This window comes from Rhopalosiphum padi, chromosome 1, assembly GCF_020882245.1.
Source record: "Rhopalosiphum padi isolate XX-2018 chromosome 1, ASM2088224v1, whole genome shotgun sequence".
Classification (NCBI taxonomy): domain Eukaryota; kingdom Metazoa; phylum Arthropoda; class Insecta; order Hemiptera; family Aphididae; genus Rhopalosiphum; species Rhopalosiphum padi.
Genome location: NC_083597.1, coordinates 17,742,725 through 17,757,942, shown reverse-complemented (window position 1 = coordinate 17,757,942; position 15,218 = coordinate 17,742,725). Strand labels below are relative to the sequence as shown.

Here is a 15,218-nt window from a genome sequence, read left to right as displayed (position 1 = left end):
AAGATGACCACGACAAGTCGACAACAAACACGGAGACATTGCCTGCGATGAGGACGTGTCGATACAATGAGCGTTATAAATATTGTGTACGCGCGTCTGAAACAGCTGAGCGGTGTCGTCGATCACGTGTGCGTGCGTGTGATGCGAGCGTGACGTCATATTATATATATTTTAACATCGACGAATTTCCTTTCAAACAACATTCACACAAAATGAAAACGGTATTCTATATTTATACTTGCGGTCAGTGAATACATTATATGTACATAAATCACGTATAGCATTACTTTTTAGTAATTGGTATTATAGTAACTTACATTAGGGGTTAGGTAGGTAGGTATAATGTAATATTTAATATAATAGTAAATGATTGACTTCTGTAGTTAGATCGATGGATGTATTTTAAGTACTAGGTATATGAAACGTAAACAAGTAATATGTAATAATTTATTGTATTGTTTACCTTTTTTACATGGTAATTACATTATGTAGTTATATTTATGGTGGTCTTTATGCTTAGTACGGCGATACTCAAATGTTGCATGTCCTACAGCCGGTTTTATAATGGATCCGGACCAAAATAATACTAAATTAAATTATATTATGTATTTATGTAATATATATGTTATCATTGTTGCATAATCATTCAAACGCTGCCGATTTTACTCGAGATACGCGACGAAGGAGAAAGAAAAAAAATATCTTATAAATTAATGTATCTGTATAGACGTCATAATATAATTCAAATAATTAAGTTGATCTTATTTTAAAAGGAAATTTGTATTGTATGTAAGCTAAATGGTATACCAATACCACATTTTCCGACGTTACCTTAGTGCAGCTGTTTTTATGTAGTCGAAAATTTAATATTCTTATCAAGTGAAAGCGGTTCTATCTGTGATTGACCACCGATGCCGCCGTTTCGGTGATAAAGACCTTGGCCCGGTTGTGGTCTATACTCTATAGTGCACCGATATGGTGGCGCAGCGGTTGTTCTTTATAGGCGAAATTTAATTGTCTCGGTTAAAAAGAATATTTTGAAAAAAATAAATAAATTAAATTACTTCCTCACAAGTCGTACGCATTTGGTACTATGTATAGAACGACATGCGTGTGTGGTTACCACGGTTACTTTTGAATACGAATCTATAGGATTATCAAACTTGAGTGCTTTTACTTGTGGTCTCGATGACTGTTGGATACTAAAACGATTTAGTACTGATATTCGACTAAGGTGATTACGACATAAAAGAATGATCATTGATAATTGTTTGTTATATTTAGTCTTTACGATTAACTAAGTTAATTATCCTGTATTCCTGTGACGTTTATGTAGAGAAAGAATACTTTCAATTACTATAATATTATACTTATGTCGTGTGTATAGTTTTTGTTTTTATTATCTTTGCCATTTTCGTGTCATCTTATAATATTACCAAGTATTATTATTACTATGCAGATATATCTGGTACATCAGACTGCAAGTACCGTGATTACTAGACCAACATTTTATTTAATAAAAAAAAAAATATATTTCTGAAAAATATTTGCAGTGTACAATAGATTATCTTTTTTAGTTTTAATTATTTTTTTTAACTTGATTAAATTTTAATCACGTAATAACAAAATTTTTATCCAGCTATAGCAGCTTTTATATATAAAGAAAACTATTTTTTATTTTAATGGTAAGTATTAATCAATTTTCAAGTGGATGTTTTTTCTTATGAATAACGAGTTTTAGAATTTAATTTTATTCTGTTCGTCTAATAAAACATAAATTTAATTTCGTAAGTCACGCGCACCCGTTTTGCATGGGAAAATCGTATATATACATAGTGTCTCGAGAAAAGTTTTTTCTCGTTACCGGTTTTCAAAAGTTTGCAATAATTATGCATAATATACATCATATACACACGTTCGTTCATTCTCTCTCGCTCGGTAAAACGTATATATTATAATTTATCCGATCGATTTTTAAATAATATCCGCACACGAATATTATGCAACAACATATAATAATAACCACAAAACAGCTGCTACTACTGTGATATATATAATATTGTATACACATAACTTCCTCTTATCCTAGAGAACAGACGTTATACAGTCATATAACGATAGGTGTTACGTGGACGGTGTATATACTATATACATACGTATCGACTAACGCGCGTTATATCGTAGTCGTCAATCGTCATATTTATCGTATAGACCATTGGTCACCAACTAATTTCTGTGATGAGTGTCAGTTTTTAAGCATACCAAACTTCCTGCTGTCCAAAACACTTTGAATGACTTTTTATCGTACTTTAACAATTAATAACAAATATACATTTTATTTGTAAAAATTTAAGTGTGATATAAAAACTATATCATATTATATTTTATGATTACGCGACGATCTGAGTACGTAAAAAGGGTCCGCCAGTTAGTGACCCATGGTATAGATCACAGAATATAGATTAAATTTTTTATATGATTAATCATTAGCAGATGTATAATAATTCATGTTTACTTCAAATATACAGAATTATATTAAAAAAAAATTTATCAGCAATCGCTAGAATTTCAGTTCTGTATTACGTCAAGTAGGCACCGTTTCAGAGGCTGAATAATATTATGTTTGTCACTGCAGTGTATAGTCGACGGATGCCATGGGAAAGAAAAAAGTTCTATTTGAAAGTGCGTATTGTAAACACAAAACGTTTGGTCCGCCCACTCGACCCATAAAAAATAATTTTCTTAATGATGTTAATGACGTATACAATTATTAGGTCGAATGGGCGGTCGGAAGGGAGTTGCGAACATCCTCGGATTCGCGTCGGTTTATCGGATTTGTGGTCGTAAAATAAAAGGTGACAGCGTAGGCGTGTGATGGAACCCATTACGTTATTGGATCTTGATAAGCGAGATGACATAATATAACCCTATGTGTGCAATGGCACGCTGCACACTATCAGACTGCAGTATTGCTCAGTTGTCATTAACCATGGTTGTAGTAGTATACTTGATGATGGTCACCTATACGGTTACCTATATAGTAATAACCACAGTGTGTATTATATATTATCCGTCAATATCCGTCTATTGGAGAACAGTTGGTGGGTATATAATATTATCATGCTAAGGTCGGAGTTAGATCATATTATCCGGTCGCGACCATCTCAGTAATAATGATAACAATAATAAGTTATATTATTCAAATACTCTCCTATCTTAGCCTGGTACACAACAGCATCATTTTTATCATTGCCTTAGCAAATTTGTGTGCACGCAAGCCCGTCGATGTATTCGATGACAATAGTTATGTGAGACAAGGCAAAGGCATCATCATCGTCACACATGTTGGAAGATGAGAACATTGAGAACTTTTATTGCCGCCGTAGTGGAAACGAAAACAGAAAATTAAAAAAATTAAGAAACAAGATGATAGTTTGTTGTGTATAGGGGTTCCGATTTTCTCAGATGCACGTTCGTTGGTTGTAGTCTTAGGTATATCATTGTGTTTATTCAGCCATTGTACAGGTATTGTAGGGGCTTACGTTTTGAAATTCTAACGGCATAATAATATAATATATTAATATCGTGCTTTAAACACGCGTATGATATCGTATATAATTAATTTCTGAGCAAACATTAACTGAAGTAAAAAAAAAAAATGCTCAAGTACGTACTTAATAAAATTACTGTATTTATATAGTATTTACTGACGTTATTTCGAGGACGTGTGGTGTGTAACGTCATGTTAAATGTTCGCGTGTGTTATTATTTACACTACAGTAGTCTATTAATTTATTGTTCTGTCGCTGTATGTGTTCATAATAATAATAATAATTCGACTACCAAGATCGGCACGTTTTCAAAAATAACTGAGTAAACGAACGTATTAATCGATTTTTTATTAAATAGTGTCTCCGTGGTAGTTGCACTAAGTATAAGATTAAAGCAACCTAAAAAGGCAATAAAATAATTTAAAATTCGATTGTCGAATTAATTTTTATCGTATTCGTTTTACGATAACTCGTAATTTTATATTCCGTATTTCCGTTTGACCTCTAAATAGGGTACATTACATTGTGCATATATCCCGAGGGTAACATTAATTTTTTTCAATGCAAATGTGTGTGTTGTGCATGCTACACGTGCAATATATATTATTTATCCTATAACCATGTATTGCGAATAATTATATTTTATCCTTACAAAGAACAAGTTACTGTGTTTTATATAACAACTATTTTACTACTACGAAATTCGTTCTACATTGGAATTCAAATTTAATTTCATCAAACTTTCTACGCTGTGGTGTGCAAGTTTTTTTTTATTACATGTCTTATTCAAAGTCGGTAACAGTAATCGAATGTTTTAAGTTTTAACTTTAATATTGCAACATATACCTCTATACTATTATAAATCGGAGTATGAAATGTGTATTCATTTTTTGATATTATTTTTATTCAAACCTTTGTGTATTTTATATACATAGAAGTGACATATTTAAACATTTTTAAAATTGTAATCACTATTTTTAGATAAAAGATACAATTCTAGGGTTTAATACATTTTATCCGAAACTTCTTTCGTTTTAATAATCACGTCATCGGCTTTATATTATTAAGTAATGATTTTGAAGTTATTATATTATTGTTTTTACTGTTTTTAGTGTCAAATGTTTCTTTTCTTATTACTGTAATTGTTTTATTTGTTATTCATATGTAGGTAGCCCCTACTAGGTAGCCCCTAAGTACTAAATAATTATAATTTATGATGAAATCAACATAGTTATTGTTAAAAAAGATGCGATATATTTTGATATTTCACGTGATCGTATGTCAGCTTATATTAATTGTATTATTTAAATATGGAAAACGCGCGTAAAAATCAGTTCAAGGCTAAGAAAATATTTTTAATTACAGTTGTGTATACTTCTGTTTGTTAAACATTATTAATAGGTGATAGTCAATATATTTTCAATTAATACACATTTTTATATGACATCTATGACATGTGCAGAGTTAATTTTGAATTAAATACTATATAAACAGCGAGTACCCGATTAACTGATAATCAGTTGCGCCAATTCAACACATTCGACATCACTTTATTAAAATTTCTTTATAGATAATAAACAGTAATTTTTTTTGTAACTATAGCAAATGTATATTGATTTTGTGTAGTAAAACGCAAAAAAATTTTGTCTACAAGTAAATTTAACTAATTTAAAATATATTTATATAGTGACGCACATGTCACATGTCACATGACGGTACATGTCTGTATTCGAACACAATACGAGTTCCGTACATAAACGAATTTAGTGATTAAAATTTATTACTATTTATGCGTGAAGAATTAATAAACGCGCACGCCAAAATCACCCAGAGAAGAGCCTCTTTTTAAACTGTACCTATAGTGAGACCGGAGTAACCTCGAACGGTTGCCAAATATCGTTTTGAAAAATTATCGCTAATTTAGGACAAAACAAGGTTGTCTGCCGGTCGGTTATTGGTTTGAATACTTACGCACGCATGCACACAAACGATATCTATGAGATAAATCGTCAAATGGATTACAATGTGTGTACATGTCGTGTTTTCGCATTATCATACATATTCGAATAAAATCGTCAGTTGCGTTGTGCGGTTGTTGAATAGTCGTTGAACACGCGGATATGACCTAATTAAAATCTATGTAATGTTACTCTATATGTAAGTATTATTATATCAAATTCAGGTTACGACTACGCCGAAATTATGAACGCTTAAATTTTCTTAGTCGTGGACAGTTTTTCTAAAAAGTTCTGTATCCCTATACCTGTCTTTAACTCAATCGTGCAGTTACCTGTATTATACAAAACTACAAATGTTGTTTACGATACTTATGTCATGCTTCGGAATACCTGAGGAGTTTGATGTCTAAAGGTCAAAGCATCTCTGTATACGACTAAAATAATAATAATGACAGCAGTTTTTGTGCGAATTGAACACATCGTTCGCGTCGACCTTCAGTGGCGTATGTTTGGTAAAAAAAACCCAAGACACGTGTCTTACAGTTTGATATTATATTTATGTGTCGTATTTTATGGCTAATTTAGGTTAACATTATTGCTTTTAAATGTAACACTACAATATGCAGTTGAAATCCGTCGACGCCTTCTTTAAAATGAAAACATGTTACAGAACAGTGTATAATAATGGATTTTTGTTTATTTTACAGAAGCAGTAATTTTTTGAAACCTGGTGAAATGAAGCCACCCTACTCAATGAGCCGATCGACGAGCAGCAGCATGAGAAGTAGCCATTCTTCGCATCACAGGCCCACACACAAACCCAATCTTGCCATATCAAATGTAAAGAATGTAAATTGGTTTATATATAGTCTTATGTCCTATCTTAAATGCAATGCAGTTAATCTCTTCTCGCATATTTGACGAATATATAGTCTGTATATTAATATATATATATATATATTTTGATTTTTCCAGAGTCATAATTCAAACGATACCAACACGCCCAGCACGATTGAAGACATTCTAAACGTGAGTAATTGTGTTTTATATAATATTATTGTATTAAGTACGTCGCTCAGTATCGTCTTACGTGACGTCTGTTCATTATATGACTACAGGAAATGACCGTTGGTCTTCCACTCGTGTCGGACATTGCGGAAACGCCAAGGGTCTCGATAGTCGATTCCAAGTACACCGCCGATGGAAAGGTGGAACCACAGCAAAGGATGAGCCCCAAAGGTTAGTACATGCAAATATTATAGTATAAACGTTTACATATTTGTTCGCGATCTGTCACTGCGATTATCTACCAAGACAGGTACCGCCGTTATGATTCTGCATGTAGTTACAACTATACTGCGATCTACACGTAGGTACGTCTTATGGAAAACCTAACTGAAACGACCATCCGGAGGAAATGGATGGAGGGAGTGCACCTTGCGTGTTTCTAATTATTTCCATATCTCTCTTACGGATTTCTCTTCTGTCTTTATTCTGGATAAAACTTAGCGTTTTTGAAAATCATTCCCGATTATTATCATTGACTATAGACATAGATCTTTCTAGGTTATTATTTTTTGTGTTTTACAATCGATAAATTATTGTTATAACATCATTAACTCAATTTTCTTCGTTTGCTGGACACTACTCGTCAAATATTGTCGTTATCATTCGGAGTGCGGTATACTTACGGTGCCAGCTTTTTGTATCAATATAATAATAATAATATTGCTATTAACTCTGTCCAAGTAATTTGTTATACACGCACACGACAGAGTTAGAAAACAATGTAATTTACTTGAATTTAATTGTGTTTGTTGTTTAAGGTATTTCGAGGGTTTATCGTCGTAGTTGTCATTCACGTTATATAATATTCATACATAAATGATAAATTCCACTGACATCCACCGTAACTCTTCCTCTCGAATTTTAGTAGTAAAACAGTAGTATCACTGATAGTAGATGTAGATTGTTGAGTCTTATATAGTTGTACTTATTTAGTTTTATTTCAAACTTGATAAACTGAAATAATAATAAAATATTGTGTGTATATGTAATTATTATAGTATATATAATACGAGTGCTTGTCATCGGCAATGATATATGTTGCAGTGGTTTAGTGACTAAAAAATGTTGTTAATTTTTTCTATTTTCCATCAAACAAGACGTGAATTTGGTAGTTATAGGATTGGAGTATACATTTTTTTCTTTTCTACTGTACTTTAAAATCTAAGTTTTTTTTTGTATTTTTTTCGCCAACGTAAATACACACACTCACATATTACATTATATTAATAGACTTGCGTAAGGTATATCCTGAAGTGGGTGTCCATCGTGTGACCCCCTCATCACCCTTCATATAGTTACGGCGTCGCTGTCGTCATTGTCACCACGTTATTGACCTACCTGACGCCTTTTCGCTTTAGCCCACGTCACTGCTGTCCCGTTGCATTTTATTAATTTAAATTTATTTCTCATATTTTATTCCCCATACTATCTATAACCATACGGCATACAGTCTAAATAATTTTATTTTTATTTTGTTTATAATTTATATTTTCTTAGTTATAATTTTAATTTTGCAAATTAAATAAAATATTTTAATTAACGAAACTAATTATTAAATAAAATTAAAAATAAGCAATTCATAAAAATATAAAATTCCTTATTTCCCGCATGTAATTGTATATTTGTATTGCATTTTTTATCAATGTTAGTATTTCAATATTATTTTACTATACACTGTATAGTATACAGTATAATATATTATTCAATTATTGTGCCTCACCTATTAAAAGCACGTCATCGCTGTCACCCAGTTTTCGTGGATAGTGTATTTCACTGTGCGCTGTATATTATATTATTATTATTATTATTATTATTATTATTATGATTTATTATTATTCGATATTGAATTTCAAAAATTCTCTTCTGTTCGTCTTGACCTTTACGATAAGGGCTTTGCAATTTGTTTAAAAACACACGTGTGTTTTAGCCGATAACAGTTGCAGGCTTCGGTGTGTGGGGTTGTGGGCAAAACTCATTTGGATCATAACAAGGGGCGTTGTTTCGTTAAAACTCATAAAATATGTGTGTAGTATACTAGTATGCACAAAAAAATAAAATTATCAATCCGTAAGATAAAAAAGAAATCTTTAAATAAATCGTCTTGTTCAATTCTTCGGGGAGAGGTGTATAATATGTATATATATACAATATATATTTGTATGTTCACGGTGAAGAAGTTTCCCTTGGTGCACATACGCATATGTATGTGTATATATTATAATATACATTTATATACATACGAATATATTATATATTTTTGTATATGTATAAGTAATTGCTATATTACGATTGAAGAATTTCGTCCGTTTTTCTTAATATTGATTTCTTTACTCAAAACCAATTATTAGTTGCTACCTTTTCAAGCAACGTTAGTGTTTAATTATATTTATACGTGTACTGTGGAGTGTGTACAGTAATTATTGTAATAATGTCGTTATAATAATATATACTACCGTATACTTTATGTATAAAAACTTTTTGGGTCGTTGTTGGTCGCGGCCCCAATTTAACTTTCAAACGTGATTACTCACAAATAAAGTCTTCTGTTTCCTAGTCACAGTCTATAGAATTTTGAACGACATTTTTTTATACGTTTATTATGATTAATAAAAACAACTAGGTCAAATTGTTGTCAGACTATACATATATTAATATAGTTAGGTAGATTACTTTGGTATAGGTGTGGATAGGATTGTAATGGCGGTGGTCGTAAAATAGTCACCGTCGTTAAAATATTTAAATTTTATTTTTCCTCGGAAAAGTACGCCATGACTAAATAAAAAAAAAGAATCTTCCCCGCCACCTCTTACAGCATACCGTCACCGGGAACGATACTTTGTCGCAAGGGGTCGCTTACGAACTACGCACCATTACAAAACGCTTCATATCTACGCTATTTTTATTATATTATTTTTTCGTATAGCGGGCGCCCTCTGTGTACGTAGTAAAATATCGACGGCGCCACGTGTGTTCGGCGGATCGTTTACAATGGCGTGGTGCGGTGGGCTGTCCCTTTGCCGCGGTGGCGTCCACCTCACCCCTCCTGCCCAGTACGTATTTCTCTCTCAACAAGAATAATGTATAATAATATTGTACCAACCGTTCGCCCTTATAATGCCTCGTTTACCCCTTACTTACTTATACGACACGTTTTTATCGTCATGTTTTTTTTTTTAACGCCGATAATGCTGTGACATTGTGATTTTGTTTCCGCCGAAGATATTCACACGCATTCTGTCCAGTTCGTACCGATTATACATTTACGAATATCTCACTAGTGATTACGGTTTATACCGTACCCTTTCCGGAACATCCGTCACGTCTTTTCGTTACGTATTCGGTTGATGATTGTATATACCATTGCCGCCTGCCCGAAGCCGCTGATTCGCGATTTCTTGTTAAAAATATACCTCCCTGTTCACTGAGACCAAACGCTTGATATTTTAATCCACGGACTAGGTACACACTAACAACAACTTGCTATTTACATTCGCCTTACTTGGAGTCCATCGAGTATCATTTGTTTTCGGTCAAATTCTTAAAATAGTTATCTCTATGTATTATATACACGGAACGAGTTGCCAAAATAATAATACGATTCCTTCGCCTCGCCTTTGTGCATAATAAACGTGACGTTTTCTCACATTTAATTTCGCTGTAGTGTCGGTGATATTACATTTTTTTTTTATTATTATTATTTTAGTCGTCGGATAAAATATTGTGCGTGTGCCAATGTTCTTTGATAGCTTCTTTGTTGTCTTGAAAAAATACCATTTAAAGGATTAAACCCAGAGATATATTATAATATTAAGATATTGAATTTCATATGCATTCAATGTTTTGCTGTTAATAAGAATGTGACGTACAAATGACGTAAAGTTACACGTTTCACATGTTTTTTCCAAGGTTAGAAAGAATATGTACTTCTATTAAAATATTGTCTTATCGTTGTTTTCAACCTTTTTAAATACCTACATCATTTTATCCATAAAATCGATGGACGTAATGTGTTTGGGCGAGTTTCTTATGTGTTTGTAATGTGTTAAATGTTTTATTACTAGACCGGAATCATTGACTTATATTTATAGATTTATCATTTATCAAATTTTTTTTTATAAGGTTGTAAAAGATTATTAAGAAATATCAGCTGCTGTACGTCTGTACTCCACTATTGCCTATTGAAAATATAAAGTCAATTAGCGTAATTAGTTTATTATAGTTATTACATATAGGTAGTGTATCAAATATGGGTTCAAGACACCCGAATGTAAATCAAGTAATTGATGAATTACATCAAATTAAAATTTAAAAAAGTGCTCAATATTTTTTTTTTTTTACTAATTTCTTGCAATATTTATTAACAGTTTTATTAGATCATAGAAGCATATACATGTGAATATATTTACAAACTTGGGATAAGTACATCAGTTCCTGTCAGATTAAATAATACTATTTATATTAGTTTGATGATTTATAATTAAAAAAAACCAATGCATATATTGTATTAATAATGATTTAAATAATATGATTAAACTTAATTCGTGCATTTTGATAAAAATAAACTAAATTTTTATTCAAATCGATGGAATTCGCTGGTATTATAATTTATAGCATAATACAAAAAATCACTCAATATTTTTATATTATTTGTTTTAAATTAATTGAAATTTTTACAAATACAAACGGTCTAAATCCAAATATACTTACCATAAATTATAAATATCGATAATTTTATTAATGACTTGATAACGTTAAAATACTAAAACGTATATATATATATATATATATACGTATATAGAGTATATAAATAGAATCAAACGTATTGATGTGCCAAGTATAAAATATTGTAATCCACATTTCTATTTACTACATTGGTAATATAATATGCACCTATTGATGTTTACCCTTAGGTAGGGTTTATGGGCTTAGAAATTTGGAAGAGTCCATTTAAATTTAAGTACCATGGTCGACTCAATCGTTCGTGTTTTTGAAATATTTATAATTATTGATTATTGTTAATTATTTTCAAATTAATACTAAAAAAAAAAAAGCAATCTAATGCAAGTATATAATATATATTACGTAAATTTTAGTTCGTTTTATTGTCGAATTTTGAATTACGTTATAAAAAATTCGTAAAATGACACATTTCATATGAATTTAATGAAGGTAAAACCTGAGTATAATTTACAAATCACAACGAATTGTTCAACTGTTCAACTTCAGATATCACAAGCTTGTATGTGTACAAAACAACATAACAACAGACACAATAATACACACACACACACACACATACCACACACAGACAGAGAGTATACTTATTATACCCAATACACATTAGTGTACGATACTGACTATAGTTATATCAAGGGCGGATAAGTACTTTTATAATAAATACTACCTGGTGGCTGGTGTCGAAAGATATTAGTCGTGAGATTGATGCTGCAAGTCTTGAATATTTATATATAAATTCATACATTGCCGGGATTTTTGGTTGAATAATTATTTGGTGAAATACATCCAAGTAGTTGGTATATATATATTTACATTACAATTTATACTACACATTATCTTTGTAGATATATTTTAAATATAGATTACCTATACTAGTTAAAACTATGCTAATATAGTTCTATCAGTTCAGTGTTAATTACCACTATAATATAAGGACATACGCGAAACGCATGGTATGCTCCTATTAATGAAATATTTATTTTGTTGTATTGCCTTAGTCGTTGTCTTATTTCTATAAACTTTTTTTCAGAATTAAATTTTTAAACAACCTTTTTTAATCGTTCTTTCATTTATAAATTTATAATCTTAAAAATAAAAATAATGATTTTTTTTTTGTCTCAAAATCGATATGGCTTCTGAAAATTAATCATTAAATCACTATTTAATTATATTGTAATTACTGCATTCTGATGCAAATTACTTTCAACGAATCGGATTAGTTTATGAATAATAAATAATTATTGTTCAATACTTACTACTTAACTATATTGCATTATTGCTGTAGCTTTATGTTGCATTAATACGCTGTGGGATAGATTTGTATATATTAAGTCTACTAATTACTTGTTAGTTGTTACAGTTTTATTTTTTAATACGTTTCACAAAAATTATATAATTTCGTATTCGCAGTCGGAGTGTTGACTTCTACACTTTTCAACCCTGTGAATTGTCCTACAAAATGTTTGTTAAACTACTTTGTGTCGTTGTAATCAAATATTTCAAATGTTATAATCTTATACATTATAGTTTCTTATAATATGGGTTTAACCAATGAGGTGTCATTATTTTATTTCTAGTCTAAGAGATTATATTTAATAATTCTTGAGTGTTGATCACTAATTTATGATTAAATATAATTACTTATTAAACTAACCTTTTATCAAAAATACGACAGAAGTTAATTTATGCTTTGGATTAAAATTAAGTTAAATGTTTGTCGATTTGGCCGGACGTGACGGCCTTTCTATCTATGAACGGTATAATATATCTATGGTTCTCTCGGCTATGAAACGTGCTAGCACACTAAATAAATTCGATAATAAAAATTTAACCTGACTGAAATTATTTTGTCAATAATCTTTTTTCATAATTTAATGTAATTAATATTTATAAATCACCAAAATTAAGAGATTATAACGTAATATAATATTTATGGATAATATATTTATATGTATATATTATATTGATATATAATATACATTATACATTATACCTTAATATAGTTATAACTTACAATCTACCGTTCTTTAGATTATCTACTTTAATATATTCTATAGTTTGATATTGAACAATTAGTATTTTATTATCGTGTACTTATGTCTATACAACAATAAATAAATGTCCTCTGTATGTCGATGGGTCGTGGGTGATAATAAAATCTAATAGTCAAAATTAGTTTCACACTTAATACACCATAGTATGAATGTATAATGGTCAATGTAAACATTATAGTCGAGTAAAGGTAACTGACTTGAATGGAAACACGTTCTATTGTGATCAGATTTTCGATTTGTTGTCACCATACACATTCATTAATGTCTCCGGGAATATTCGCAACCCTTTTGCCACACTGCACCCTGGTTCCGCGATACACAACAAACGGAATTCCCTTGGCACATTTTTAGGTTTTTTTTATTTTCTGTGAACTAAATAACTAAATAACACAACACTTCGCGATTCCGGGTTACAAAAATTTCATAAAATCGGTGGGGGACGAGTGTTTCGATTCGTTTTATGTGTGTGTGTGCGTCTTGTAGACATTGCAGCTGTTGTCGACGGAGAAAAAAAAATTAAATACAAAAACCAGATGCTTGTGTTTTTGTTTTCTCGTATAATATTATGTGTGTGTGTATGTGTCTGCAGTCTAGTAGAAAACTCGCAGCGACCAACAGGTAATATATTGAAATAAAAAAATTTGGCGGTTCCCGCGCGAATTTCTCACTATGTATAAATATTTAAATCTCGCGGGGTGTGACGGTATACTTCGTCAGTTCACCCTAGATACATCGCTATTATTATTATTACGAATACAATGCGTAATATACGACGAGCTTAATATATATTATTATGTATACTAGTCCCCCTACTTTAATCGATCCCTTTTTTTCTCTCCCACTCATCAACAGTTCCCCACTATATATATTCTCTCGAACCGTTTGCTTGCACCGGTTTATTATTAAATATACGCGACGGGATTTTGTAGTGGGGTAGTACGTGTGGTTGTAATGGTGGTAGTAGGTAGTCGTCGTCGTCGATCGTCGTGCTGCAGTTGTATTGTGTTGTAAAAGAGGGTCGTCGCCGCGACGTGCGTGCTCGGTGATTCACATGGCCGCCGCCGTCGTAGCCGTCATTGTGCCGGTTGCATTTATTGTCGTAGAGTTTTATTAGACGTCATAAAATATGATTGTGTGTCCGTTTTAGACGCGTCCGAGAGCTTGAAAAAAATGCTCGGAGAACCCAAACAACTGTTTGCGGATCCCGTGCATAGAAACCAACAGCCATCATCGCACGGCGTTTCGCCGGACGCCGCTGCTTCCGTCTCCGCTGCAGCAGCAGCAGCCGCCGCGGCTGTGCCCATGGACGCCAAACCGTCGGGACCATACAACCATTCGTTGTTTGCGTCGTGAGTATATTTAAAATTATTATACCTATTATATCTAATAATCTTATAATATAAAATATTTATTTAGATTATATTATTTGAAGTGACATATAGTTTGATCACCTACATAATACTATTTAATTTTTTATTTATATTTGTTAAATTTCTTTATCATTTAAATTAAGTCTGTTATATACATATATATTTTAAACTTTGTCTGTACGGGTCGTACTTTTTCAATAAATAAAATAGTTGTTTCGGTGGAGACAATCATTTTTATCATTTATTTGGACGTTGGTCTTTGAGATATGAATCATGTTATTGTTAACTTTCGACGCTAAAGGATATTTTTGTTTCATTGATGCAGGTACATGGTTAAACCGTCGGTAAGAGGATCTAACATTATGCCACAACCGCAGCAGACGCAACTGATGCAGGTAGGTCGAATCGCAGTTGGATATTTTTCCATCTGCATTAATCCCTTTCACTTCTTCATGGGTGGCATTTTTTCACTGCTTTTAC

General features: G+C 31.5%; 1 protein-coding gene across 4 annotated transcripts in view; it reads left to right on the top strand.

The window, feature by feature from the left end:
* LOC132918182 (AF4/FMR2 family member lilli-like) overlaps positions 1–15,218 on the top strand; it is a 142,587-nt gene that overhangs the window by 118,745 nt on the left and 8,624 nt on the right. For 3 of the 4 annotated variants that reach the window (XM_060979308.1, XM_060979305.1, XM_060979307.1), the window contains 5 exons: positions 6,217–6,358; positions 6,485–6,538; positions 6,628–6,748; positions 14,516–14,717; positions 15,064–15,133. In XM_060979308.1, coding sequence (XP_060835291.1) covers positions 6,217–6,358; positions 6,485–6,538; positions 6,628–6,748; positions 14,516–14,717; positions 15,064–15,133 — 589 coding nt within the window. The remainder of the gene's footprint in view (positions 1–6,216; positions 6,359–6,484; positions 6,539–6,627; positions 6,749–14,515; positions 14,718–15,063; positions 15,134–15,218) is intronic. The other variant, XM_060979306.1, reaches the window with a different exon arrangement.